The 13,005-nt window shown below is 40.0% G+C and overlaps 1 protein-coding gene across 1 annotated transcript in view; it reads right to left on the bottom strand.

Annotated features, from left to right (window-relative positions):
* Positions 1–3,725: 3,725 nt before the first annotated feature.
* arid5b (AT-rich interaction domain 5B) overlaps positions 3,726–13,005 on the bottom strand; it is an 84,821-nt gene continuing 75,541 nt past the window's right edge. The window contains exons 9-10 of the mRNA XM_056771943.1: positions 11,101–11,296; positions 3,726–7,339 (exon numbers count right to left, since the gene is read on the bottom strand). Coding sequence (XP_056627921.1) covers positions 5,288–7,339; positions 11,101–11,296 — 2,248 coding nt within the window. The 3' untranslated portion in view covers positions 3,726–5,287. The remainder of the gene's footprint in view (positions 7,340–11,100; positions 11,297–13,005) is intronic.

The following is a 13,005-nucleotide window of genomic DNA, read 5'->3' as shown; positions in this document are numbered from 1 at the left end:
CACATGTTTTATATTTGGCAGCTCTGGGTTGAGAAGTGGAAGTGTCGACTTGTTCCATGTTTAACCGTGTGTACAGTACAGATCTGTTTCTAATATGAGAGAAATATTTGACCAGAATCACTCATGCAGCGTCGCTTTGATTCAAACACGACTTCATTTTATCTTTCTGGATGCTGGTTTAGAATATGAATTTGAGTGATTTTGCTGGAGTCCAAAAAATCTATTTTCAGTGCAGTCAGACAGTTTTAGCTGAATACATCAATAGTGCCGCAATAATGCAATAAAACTGTTGAATTCAGCATTACACATCCTTAAGAAATAAAGCAAAATGAGATCAATCCAGTATAACAAATGATAACATCATTTCTCAAAGCAAAAGATCATTGACTGTTATATCACTTAACAATACCGTATGATGGTCTGGTTATTCTGAGCTACATTCCAGAATAAATCACAAAATCTTCATAGTCTTCATAGCCTTGAATATAAAGAAATGTGAAGGAAAGTTACATTTTTTCACATTTTGTCCAAAACATGTCTTGCATTTACCCCAAAGTTATTTTTCCCTCTGTTAGGTTTTACTGCTGGTTTCCCTCTGGTTGATATTTGGAGAACTCAACAGATTTATAAAAAGCCTGTTTTACAAGCCAAACCACTGTAATGAGAAATAAGAGTTTCACAAACAGCCGCAAACTGCTTGAAAGATTTCATAACAGATTAAAAGCAAACCAGATACAGACCTTCTCATTCACAGCCCTCTCATGTTTCATTTACATTTACTCATTTACTTATTTAGTCATTTAGCAGAGGCTTTTATCTAAAGCGACTTACAGAGAGTTCAGTGAGCAATACAGCAACATTTCATACAGGAGCAATAATACAATATTATAAAAATATATAACAGTTTAATACAGCATTACAGTAGTTGGACATTAAATGTGTCCATATTATTGTGTTTATTTTTGAAACTGCATTGTCATCACTGGGACAAGCAAGTGCGGAAAATGTACGCAACTGTTAAAAAGTTTACTCTTCTGGATACTCTTTCTTCTTTTTCTGTTTTCTAATAAAATAAATGAATATGTGGGCACAATTATAATATTTGGGACTGGACTAAACCCATAGAGAGGTGAAGCAGTATACGCTGAAGTGATGAATACTGTGCTGGGGGTAGCAGAGAGCTCACAAACCATCATCAGTACTTTCTCTTTTCTGTGCTTCAGTTACTGTCCACTGGGTCGGATTTGGGCAATTCCAGCGTTGTGGATGTGACATTTTCAGTCAAAACTTGAAGTCTAAATTCTCAGAGAATGTATTTATTAAAAATATATTAAATAATTCTGCCAAACCCCTGATGATAGAGTCCAGATACCAGAAAAAATATCAGTCTATATGTACTCGTTTTCTAATTTAAACAAGGAAACATTCATGTGTTATGGATGTGACAAATGTTTCATACTTTTCTGTAGGATTTATTTGAATTAAAATATGCAAACCAGCAAAAATACCTGAGAGATGACGAAGGAATGGCCCTTTATAGAACAACAAAATGTTTTAAAGTGTATTTTAATTCTCATGCGCCTATGAATAATATGGACAATTCACTAAAGAAAACTTTGCCTTAAGAGAGAAACATCACCTGGGCACTTAAACCTAAAACATTTAAACTCTGACCTGAACACCTTTGATATGCACGGAATTGCCCATTAATAAATCAAGAATTATTGTATTCGAAGTAAAATTGAAAGAATTACTCTTGAATGTTTCAGATGTTTATATTTGTTCCCCAGACGCTTTCCTCAATCTCTGTGTTAAAAATATACAGCGTGTCTAGTGGATGAAGAACTTGTCTGTTTTGTCTTTATTATGGTGAGATTAATATGAATTTAGGCCAGCAGAAATCATTTATCATGATCAGAATCTCATGGGTTTTACAATCATTTGCTTTAGTTTTAATGTGATGATGTGAACACAGACTCCACACGCTCTGTTTTAGACTCACTGTAGCATTTCAAATAGATTTTCAAGCCAACAGAGATTTTCAGACTTTATTAGAGAAAATTTAAGCACGTTTTTTCTCTTCTCTCTCTTTCACAAACAAGGTATCTGTTTTTAAATCGAGCACTAGAGGGCGCTGTCCTGCAAATGCTCGCCAAACACTCGGAGTGTGTTTGACATGTTAATGAAGTGCAGTTGGTTCATGGTGAGCTTGTTCTCTTTAAATATTTGTTATTGAGTGTTTGAAGTGGTACACTTGAAGTATTTGCTGTCCTGTGGTCAACCTGAAAGTATGTGTCCTATTAAATCTCATGACTCCACCATAAGTAAAGTCCAGCTGTGGGTCAAGTAAACGTGTCTATTAAAACGCTCAATAAACATATAGAAAACCTGTTAAATATACAGTGATTCATTAGGCCCACCGCTGATATTTTAACCGTGGCATGCTACAGTATACACTGTATACACACATCATAGTGAAACTTTAAATAGAAAGTGTGTAACTATAGTTCAGGAAGGCAGATTCAGGTCCAGGGTTTGGATGTACCGTCTTTTTCAATGCTCCTGACAAACACTTCAGTTATGAGCTCTGAAGTTCTCAGCATTCATTACAATAATAATGAACAGTGTAAACTACAGCAGATGTGTCCTAGAGTAGTGTTTCTTTCAGAAGTGTGCTGCAGAAACAAACTCAAATAGGTCACACTTGGGCTTTCTTCATGTACAGTTGTGTTTCAAACACAGAATTTTCCAAATCTCCACACGTGTTTTCATTTCTAGCCAACAGTTATGGCATAAATGAAGAGTGTGAAGTAGGGCAGAGAAACAGGCTCCAGATTCATTTAAGGGATCAGTTCACCGTAACAGAAACTCTCATCATCTCGCCCTCATGTCAATCCCACACAAAAAGCAAACGCGACAAACATTTATGCCTCGACTATTTTATCTGTGTTTTACAGTCTTTGAAGGTGCCGTGTATCATTTTTTGACAGAAAAGCAATATAATATTCATAACTTATGTATCTTATGAAGCGTTATGTTTTTATTATGTTAGAATGAGCTATTTTTATCTACACACACTGCGGGTCCCCTTTCATTTAATTCACCATGTTGTTTCTACAGTAGCCTTAAAGGGACAAGCTGCTCTACAGAACGCATTTCATAAATACATGATCTCCTTCGGTAAATCAGAAAAGGCGTGATGACTTTATAGTTCTGTGTCAGACACCGTAATGATTCTAAAGGGAAGGGGTGGAGTGGAGTGAGCCGATGGTTGCTATTCACAACCTCACCGCTAGATGCCGCTACTGTTCATACACTGGACCTTTAAGGTACACATTTTTATATGTTTAACGTCGTGAATCAAACCCATGAGCTGCTATAACTATACTCCGCCAGTGCAGCTACAGGAACACTTAGTGTGAAAAACAGACTGAAATGACATTTTGTTGTAAATGGTGATCTGTCCTGTCACCCGCAGAATTGTGTAAAATAAGACAGCATGGACATTACATCCTCCTAAACCCTTTTCCAGTCTTACAGGTTTGGTAAAACATGAAGATAAGTAAATGACGAAAGTTTTATTTTTTGGCTAAAAATGTTCAAGTCGACCGATTTCATTGCTATAAAAAATCTCACTGGTTTTCATTACAAATGCAGTTATGACACATCAGCTGTTCACCACTAAACTCATTACAAAATTCATAGATGTAGTGCACTTTTGGTCTTTTCCAGTAGAATTTAATGGTGTTCTATTGGTTCCCATCTGGCAGAAAACATCCCACCCACACATAACCAGTAGAGATCCACAGAGACCATTATAGTTTCCATGAAACCCATTAGACAATTCCCATTTGAACCATTACATCCAGTGGAATTTCTCTGATAAAAATGAAATATTGTACACATACCCTTCTGGATGAAGAGCAGTCTTTTAAGTTATAAAACTGTTTATTATTCATTACAAAATGTTACGTAGCAACCTTGAGTGTTACTCCAAACACGGTTGGAGTAAATACATTTCTTAAAGTTTAGTTTCTACTACCAATACATAAACTGAACCCAAAAAAAAGAAAGAAAGAAAAATACAATTGATTACCCCTAGGAGTACTGTGTTGCTTTCAAATTGTCTCTTGGTACCTCCCCAAAATCTTTTGTGCAAAGAAATCATGCCATTTGAAACGGAAAACTTTTCCAGCAAATGTTACACTTCATTTAATTCTGACGCAAATGTGACTGCTGCCAGCACCTTAAACTTAAACATCATATAAAACCAATTTTCACTAGCTATCCTTAAACTCAAACAGATGGAAAAGTCTGTACGTGTGCTTAACTAAGTGCTCCTAAAATCGTATTTCCCCAAATGTAGTTTGAAATTTCATTCCTCCCTCCTGATATAAAAGTCCTCTGAGTGAGCGTTCACAAGTGTACACCAGCAAATACAAAAGTTACTCGAGCAGTTCTGTAGACGCTACGTTTCTCCTCCTGAAAGTAAAGTCCAAAATGGCCCTGGAGCCCCACAGTTCTGAGCAGTCTGAGAATACAGTAGCGCGTGAACGTGACAATCTCCTTCAGTTTGTGAAGGTTATGTCCAAGCACCTCGGTCCTACATTTGACAAACACATTCCACATGGCCCCTGCGAGCGGCAGCGGGTTTGGCCGGGTGTGTGGGGAGCTGAAAGCCAGGCCGGTTGCAGACAGTGGTCAAAGAAGCTTCCTCACATTTCATCACTGACGTTAAAGATTCCTTCGAGGAAATCTTAGTTCGTTTTATTTACATGTAACCGTGTAACACGTCAAACTGCAAAACTGTGCCTTCTTTGATTGCATCTGTATCAAATGTGATATCTCATTGCGTAACCCTTGTAGGATTGAAAAACCTACCACAATGTTACATTAAACAACAACAAGAAAAACACACGGTCAAGAGTGATGTGAAAAGAGTTAAGCAGGCAGCTCTTCCAATATCATATGGTAGTGTTTCAGACAGAATTAGCACTTGTTGCATTGCACTTATTTGTCGCTCAACATTCCTTTGGACACCTCCGTGGAAATCCCGCCCATCTCCACTTGAGCACCTGTGCCATGGCAACGTGTTTTCCAACACTTTGGAACAGTGCGGTGTGTAAGCCGCCATCTTGGCCCCTGTTCGCTGAAATGTGCAAATCATAAACTAGAGTGGCATGATGATGCAAACAGAAACGAAGCTTCCAGTGTGTCTCAAAACACTGCTGTTGGTAAGATATGTAGTGTGACAGTGCGAGTCCAAGTTTAGGGTGGGTTGAGTCACCTAGGTGAGTTTAGTGCTGGGGTGCACTGAAGAGAGCTGAGGGGGACTGAACGCCGGCTGAGGGTGGAGGGCCGACATGGGGTAGAAACCGGGGTGCAGAAGATCCCCGTACGACGTCCCCAACTGGTGCCTGTACATGTGGGCGGGGTTGGGGGGCAGGAACTGTCTTTGCATCATTAAGGAATGAATGGCGAAGGGGGGCATGAGGGGTGAGAGCACAGCCTGGTTCTTCAAGTACTGCAGTGGATGAGAGTAGCTCGGCGTGACGTGGGAGCCCAGGCTTTCGCACATATCCTGTACCTGAGATACAAAAGCCCCGGGATACAGCCCTTGGAAAAGGTGGGAGTGCAGCGGGAACTTGTGACCTTCTGTAGTGTAACTGTGCACTGCGTGAGCGGCTTCCGCTGGCTTTGTCGACTCGCCGTCAGCGTCCGGCGTCCGCGATTTCCCTGGGCCGTCTCTTTGAATCGAGGAGTGCAAGGGCGTCACGGCCCGGATCTTCTTCTCCCGCGCTCCGTTCTCCAGCTCTTCAAGGTTTCTCTTGAGTGGCCGTGTAGTGCAGATATTCTGCGGGCAACTTTTGGTGCCCAGAATGGGGCGAGTCATCTCATCCATCTTGTAGCCCAACGTGTCTTCTGCTCTGCTGTTGTGAACTTTCTCCGGAACCCTCGGATGAGATTCAACAACCTTTTTATGCAAGGACACGGTCATGGGAGGAACGCGGCAAGCCCTGGGACGGTAATCTACGCTCGAGCTCTGACCGGTGCCTGCTGGATATAGAGAAGAGTTTTTAATGTCCTGTTGCATTGTGGGATGCAGGAATGTGGATAGGGAGGGTTTGTGAGGAGAAGGCTTCGGGAGGCTCAAATCAGTGGGTTGCTCCTCTTTTATCCTTTCTTCGGACGGGCCCTTATCTTTCTGACTGACCCGGGCACAGTATGTCAAACCCATCCTTTCAGGATGCTGGTTTGGGGGAAAGCCCTGCGCTGTCTCACAGTCCCGAGGGTAAGCGTCCCTGTTGAGATACTTACTTCTCTGCTCCTTGTTAAGATGATGCTCGGTTTGTCGGCAGAGGTCGTGCAGGTGAGGCGAGGAATAAAAGTCACTCAGGAAGCTGGGAGCCTGGCCGGGATGAGGCATCTCAGCCGAATTCTCCACGCTAGAATTGGTGTCGGCCCTTGGGAGATATGGCTCTCTTATCTGGGTAAGCTGTGACTGGGCTAGAGGTTCTGCCTCACCACAGCCTTCTTTCTGAGAGGACTCCGTTGAGCACCTCCTATCCTCGCCAGCCCTGGACTTAAAGCTCTGAGCATGCTGGATAACTGATGGCCGTTTGATAACCATGTTTGGTTCTGTTGTAGAGGGAGTCTGGGAGCTCTGCTGCCCTGTGACTAACTCCTCTGTCCCACTGCTGGATAACCTCCTGCTGACTAAAGGAGGTGGTGGTCCATATGGGTAATTATTAAGGAGTCCTGTGCCACTGACCTGGGACAGCATCTTCTTCTTGGCTAAGGGTGACATGATGCCCGGATTGCCCCTGGGGTAGAGGAGTGGATTATAACTGAAGCACGCTTCTTCCTTTCTAGGGACTTCAATCCTCTCGGGTAGGATTTCTGGAGTTATGAGCGGTTTCAGCTTCAGAGTGGGCAGCACCGTTCCCACCTGGTTATGGCTTTCCTTTGGTTCCACCTTTCCGAGGACGCATGGAGGTACCTTGTACTCCACCAACCCATGCTGCCATTGGTCCGCTGTGTGTGAGTTGGGAGGAGGGTTGGCATGGCGTAATGGCATGGCTGTGGCAGAAACAGGAAATGCATCACAGTCCTCTGATTTGAGTGGCACGCCATCTAGTGGAAGGGAGGAAAGCACAATCCCATTGGCCAGTTCATACGTGCTGTGGAGCACTGGATTCTGCTCTTCATCCTTGACCACCAGCTGCACAGCCTCATCTTCAGAAAGAGGACTCTCAGATTCTTTCTCCTTCTTGACTGGACCCTGAAGGCTCTCCAGCTTTTCCAACACCTCTTGGAGCTCTTCCTTGTCCTCTTGTCCCTTTAAACACACATACAAAGAAACAATCATTAATGACGAATTAAGTTACGAATAGAGCAAGAATGCAATGCTTTTATTCTTACAAGTCACAAACAGTCATTTGGATTCTGTTGAAAAAGGCGCAGTCAGTTTGTTTCATGAAGTCTTCAAAGGTGGTTTATAACCTAAAATGTATCGGTAACTCAACCCAACAAACAAACAAACAGAACACTTGCTAAAGGCCGAAATCTAAGCTCTATCACCCTTGGCATGAATCTGAGAATCTCAAAGCCTATAATACAATACTATCTGTATACAAATACCTTTTCTCTCCTGTTAAAAACACAAATGAAATAAAAATCGAGACTGTACAGCTCCACATCGTTTCATGGATGAAGAATTTCTAAACGCACTTTGATTAAATTCTAACACAAAACCCAAGTGTGTGGAAGAGAGAGCGAGACGCCTGCTGCCAGTCCTGTCATCCCGAGCATAGTGCAAGCTTTGCACTCTGGGTAAACTCCAGATGACTTTCATCAGCATATGCTTGCCGGATGCTAGTCGTGACAGCGGTACGAGCTCCGCCCATCTATTCATCATCAGTGTTGGAGAGAGAGATGCAGAGATGTTTGACATCAGCTGGTGTCAAAGGAAAGTCTGGCTCGTCCCTTTCACTCCATTTCCCCTCTCAACACGGATAAATGTGCATGTGGATAATAGCATGATCATTACACGCTGCAGAGACCAACAGCTTGTCACAGCTTTTTTTCTTAAAGGAGCCAGTCGTTTGCTGTGTTTTGGGGTTTGATGATGTTTCATGGGTGTTTAACATGTCATGTTCATGTTTCTAATTTCCAAAAAACGCTTTATATTGCACATATTTCAAGTCTATTGTTCACCGCTGTCCCTCTTCTAACAAAATGACTGGAGTTCTTCCGGTATATGTAAAGTCCCTTCTTCCGAAATGCTCTGATTGGTTAAGGTGACCCGGTCTGTCGTGATTGGTTCCCCGCTTAGAGTGAGTGAAGATGTCCCACCCATACCATATCAGCGAGCTTCCGCTTCTCATGGAAATGCAGCCTTTAAGGCTCTATTGGTGTGGTTGGCTCATCATGACATCAGATAGTCAAAGCAACAATAACAAAAAATCTATGCAGCTCTAGTAATTGAAATAACAGACTTGTTTTGCAATCAAAGAGAAACATTTATTTTAGGTGTTTAATGTGTTTCCTTATTTTATTCTATTTATTTATCTTATTAATAACTGTGAATGGACAGTTCACCCAAAAATGAAAATTCTGTCATAATTTTCCCTCCCTCGAGTTGTTCCAAATCTGTATAAATGTCTCTGTTCTGATGAACATAGAGAAAGATATTTGGTAGTATGCTTGTATCCAGACAGCTTTGGACTCCATTGACTCACTTAGTAGGAAAAATTAATTGATCATTTTTTTGTTCTGTTGAACATAAAGAAGAATTTTGAAGAATGTCAGCAAACAGTTCTGGGGCAATTTTGATTACCATTGTCATTCTTCCTACTATATCAGTCAATCTGTTCAATTATCTTGCAACAACTTGAGGGTTAGTAAATGATGACAGAACTGTCCCTTTAAAAAAAATTATCATGTTCACCTAATGCTGTAATATTTAAATATTGAAAACATTTGTATGCCGACATTTTAGAACTTGAAAATCTTATACCCTTGTTGCAATGATGCTTTTAAAGGCCAAAATTCTGAGAAGGTGTTAAAGCCTGCTGAATCAGGTGACCTCAGGGGTCACACTGTCTTCTACCCTTTGGGTTCTTGTACAAGTCGTCATTAATGTTTTTGGGTCCATGAGCATCCTGTTATGGGGCGTGACCGTGTATCATTCAATACATTTGATTGTATTTGATGCCTGAGGAGGATCAGAGCATCTGTACATGACCAGCATCTTTCTCTCCTCTCTGAGATCTAAGTGTTTTTCCTCCATTCTGTGTGCCATACCGCCTCTAAACACAATTTTCATTTTCTGTCTTGTACAATGTACAATCAATTACATGGACAGGTTTTGCAAATGACACAACACACCAGACAGATGAGCTCTGGATAGAATCCACACCAGCCTTTTTGTTTCCACACCACAATCTATAATGCCTTTCACGAGTGGCAGAAATGAATACGCGGCACATAACGCCTCTGAAATGTGTCGAAATTTGACAATTCCAGAGACGCTTTCAAACACTCCTTTCATCTAGTCTGTAATCATTTGCTTATTCATGTGAAAATAACAACTCCATTTTCATTCTGTTCTACAGCCGCGCTCTCTTTTTCATATTTATGCTTAACTGGAGAGACATTTGCAAATCACCACGGATTTAATGGCTTTCATGGATAAAAATAAGCCCTGTTCTTGCAATTTCCATGAGAAGAAAAAGACAGAATCCATTGGCCCTTTCATGTTAGTTTATCAGATGTGAAAACATCTGCACCGGCAGCGGCTCTGAACACAACAGATCTTGTTTATAAAAGGAATCCTGTCAAGATTATTCTGATTGATTTGTGAATTAAACTCAAAGGTAATTTAAACAGATCTACGGAAGAACAGAACAAGTCACATGACAGACAGTAAAATAGTCATTTGTGTTTTAATGTCCTGTCTTCTTCAAACAGAGAGGGTCGCAGATGTGATATACACATTTTAACAAAATAGATTTTTTTTAGCTCACAAACAATCCCATATTCCTCGACTCTAATCCTTGAGTGTTGTTTTTTGTAACTTTCAGACACGACACAGTTTCCCTCCGGACTCAAAACCTCCAAATAAAATGTGCGTTGTGTGAGGTGATTGACAGATGAACATTGTATGATAAGAAATAATAATAGATTTGAATGGCATATTTTTGTTGACTAAAAGAGAACCGGTCCTTTTTTGGATCGGTAATGTTACATAATTGATACCAGAGTATGGATAAGCTTCATGACAAACGATACTGTTATCGATACTTGTGTCGTTTTATCTCTGTGTATTCGGGTGATAAATGGTGAATTAGAGGCTTCTGTCTGTCATTTTCCATCCATGAATGATGTCAGAATGGCTGAAGTTTGCTCATCATATGTGTGATATCTAGGGCCATATGATTTCTGCCCTATATTTTTGTAATCTGCTGGATGAAGAGTGATGGTTGAGTTTGTGGAGCTTTTCAGCGTCTGCGTTTCACAACGAGGAAGCTACCGTCAAACACCCCTGTGCGGCACCCCATCAAACTAAAAGTCCTTTATTTGAAAACAAGTTATAACATTTTTTTATAATCTAATAATACTTACTTACTTTCGTAAATTGAAGCAAAATTATAAAAAATCGGAACATATAATTAAAAAAATATGACTTAAATATATGTAGACCTAAAACCAGAAAGAAAAAATGAAGTACGGTCTAGCAGCCAAATAACCATAGTGATGTAAAGTAAACATGTTGAATGACATTATGATGTGCTCCTCTGCACATGCTGAGTGCTGTAAGTGATATGCTAAGGAACACACACACGTTTTGTTATGTGACATTTTCTGTTTGCTCAGAAGCATTTCTTGAAATGTTTAACATCTTTTCACATCATGTGTTTTTGGATCAAATTATAGAGCGTAGTATCAATAACAGTGTGTTAACCTCATGGTTCTGTGAGTGCACTGAAGTGAATAAGTGAAATGAAGAGGGTTCGAGTGCACCTGTTCTGGGATCAGTGTCTGCATCATTTCTGGAAATGCGGTCATGAATGAAGACTTAAAGACACAAATACTAACCTGCTCTGAGACGTTCCCAGAGACCTCCTTTTCAGTCCCACAATTTGGATTTTGTTCGTCTTTAGGTCGCTTGATGGCTGTCAGTTTTGTTTTGACCGACACCTCCGGACCGCCGGTCTCCTGTTTTCGTGATTTGGAGGGGGGGAGCGGTCTGTCCTCCTCTCCTTTAGTAAATCTCTCATAGGGCAAAATGAGCCTGAGGAAGAGAGCAAAGTGAGACGGGTTAGTGGAATGAGGAGTGACGCTTGTCTTCCTTCCCTGATAAAAAACCCTTATATGTTATCTTACACAAACTCACACATGACGTCATCAAACCATATGCGGTACTGTTAACTGTAGACACCGAAACACTTGTTAAAAATGTGACAATGTTATGTTATGTTGTGATGAAAATGATGTCACTTTCTTTAAATGATTATCTAAGAATGACAGACTGACTATAAGGTGTGATAGAACAATATCATATATATATAAAAGGCATTTAGAAAGCATTATAAATGAATATATATACGATATATGTATATGAAACTAGATAATAAAAATGATGAAAGATTTGTGTTTAAAGTCCACGTGAACTGGAAGTTGCGATTGTTTTTACTATCGTATTCTGACACATGCGAAAAGGAATTTCAAAGGAGAAAATTAGTGGGCGTGGCTTGCGTCTTTCACTGTTAATTGATTGGATGTGTAAAAACAGCTGTTGCATCGATTTTGAAATAAGACTGGTAGCAGACTGACGGTTGAAGGGGAGGAGTTAACGATGCTCCGCCCAAGCCGTCTAATATACATCATTCGAGATGGAAAGTCATTACAGGACGGAAGTGCATTTACAGATTACATGAGGGCACACCAATTTTAATACGAAATTACCCACATTGATAAACTATTTACAATAAATAAGAATATAAAAAAGAATTGTCGTTTTAAATTTCACTGGAACTTTAACACAAGTTCTTCTTTCAGGAAGAAACTGTAAGTAGATGTTGGGTATGAAAGTCAAGCGGACCGTAGAGGATAATGATTTATTTCAGGACATTCAGGACATTACAGGATTTATTTCAGGACATGACAGTTTTGTTGGTTCACGGGAATATGAGACGCATTTCTGCTTATGTAGTTAGAAGTTTTTACAATGCGTCGCATGTGATGAATGAGTCTGACTGGGAACTGTTTGAGGAACAAAATAATTGATGTTAATGTACCTTTCAATCCAAAGTTTTTTTATTACATTTATATCCAAATAATCTTAAATTGTATTTTGCAATCTAAACGCCTTAGTGCACTTCACTGGAAAAAGCTAGAGAAACAGAGAATACAGAGGTAGGTTAGAGAGATGGTAATAAATATGTTAATGGAGAAGAAGACGTATATACAAATATGTGCTTATGAAGATGCTTGGATGCCTTTTATGTCTTTTATTGAAGAGAACTCAGACATCAAGTTAAAAAAAATTGTTTATGAGAAGTAACAATCAATAAAAAAGTAAGTTTTGAGCAGTGTTTTGAATTCAGAAGTATAATTTGTGTACTGTTATAGATATGTGTTTTTTATGTTGTGTTTCTATAATTAATAAATATATTTTTATTTATTTATTTCTTTTGTTGCCAGTTTCTTTTAGAGATGTTAAAATATATGCGAATGCTGTTTGTGATTAAAACATATAAAAAAACCCACGTCAAATCACGCCAATCACAAACCACGAACGCAAAACAGGGTCTAGAGATAGCTCTCAATACAACACACGGCTTTCAGAGCAGTTTTTCCTCTTTCATATCACTAGGATCACTTGCACAAACGCTGGTCTCTTCTTTCTTCATTGTCGTTTAATAACATCTGGCGGCATCTCAGAAGGAATTAATCTGAGCTAGTTTGGAGCCGTGTGTTTATTGGACACAGAGATGTCCG

The sequence above is a fragment of the Triplophysa dalaica genome, chromosome 17, assembly GCF_015846415.1.
Source record: "Triplophysa dalaica isolate WHDGS20190420 chromosome 17, ASM1584641v1, whole genome shotgun sequence".
Lineage (NCBI taxonomy): Eukaryota > Metazoa > Chordata > Actinopteri > Cypriniformes > Nemacheilidae > Triplophysa > Triplophysa dalaica.
Note: the sequence above shows the minus strand (reverse complement) of the source record. Positions and strands in the feature narration are given on the sequence as shown.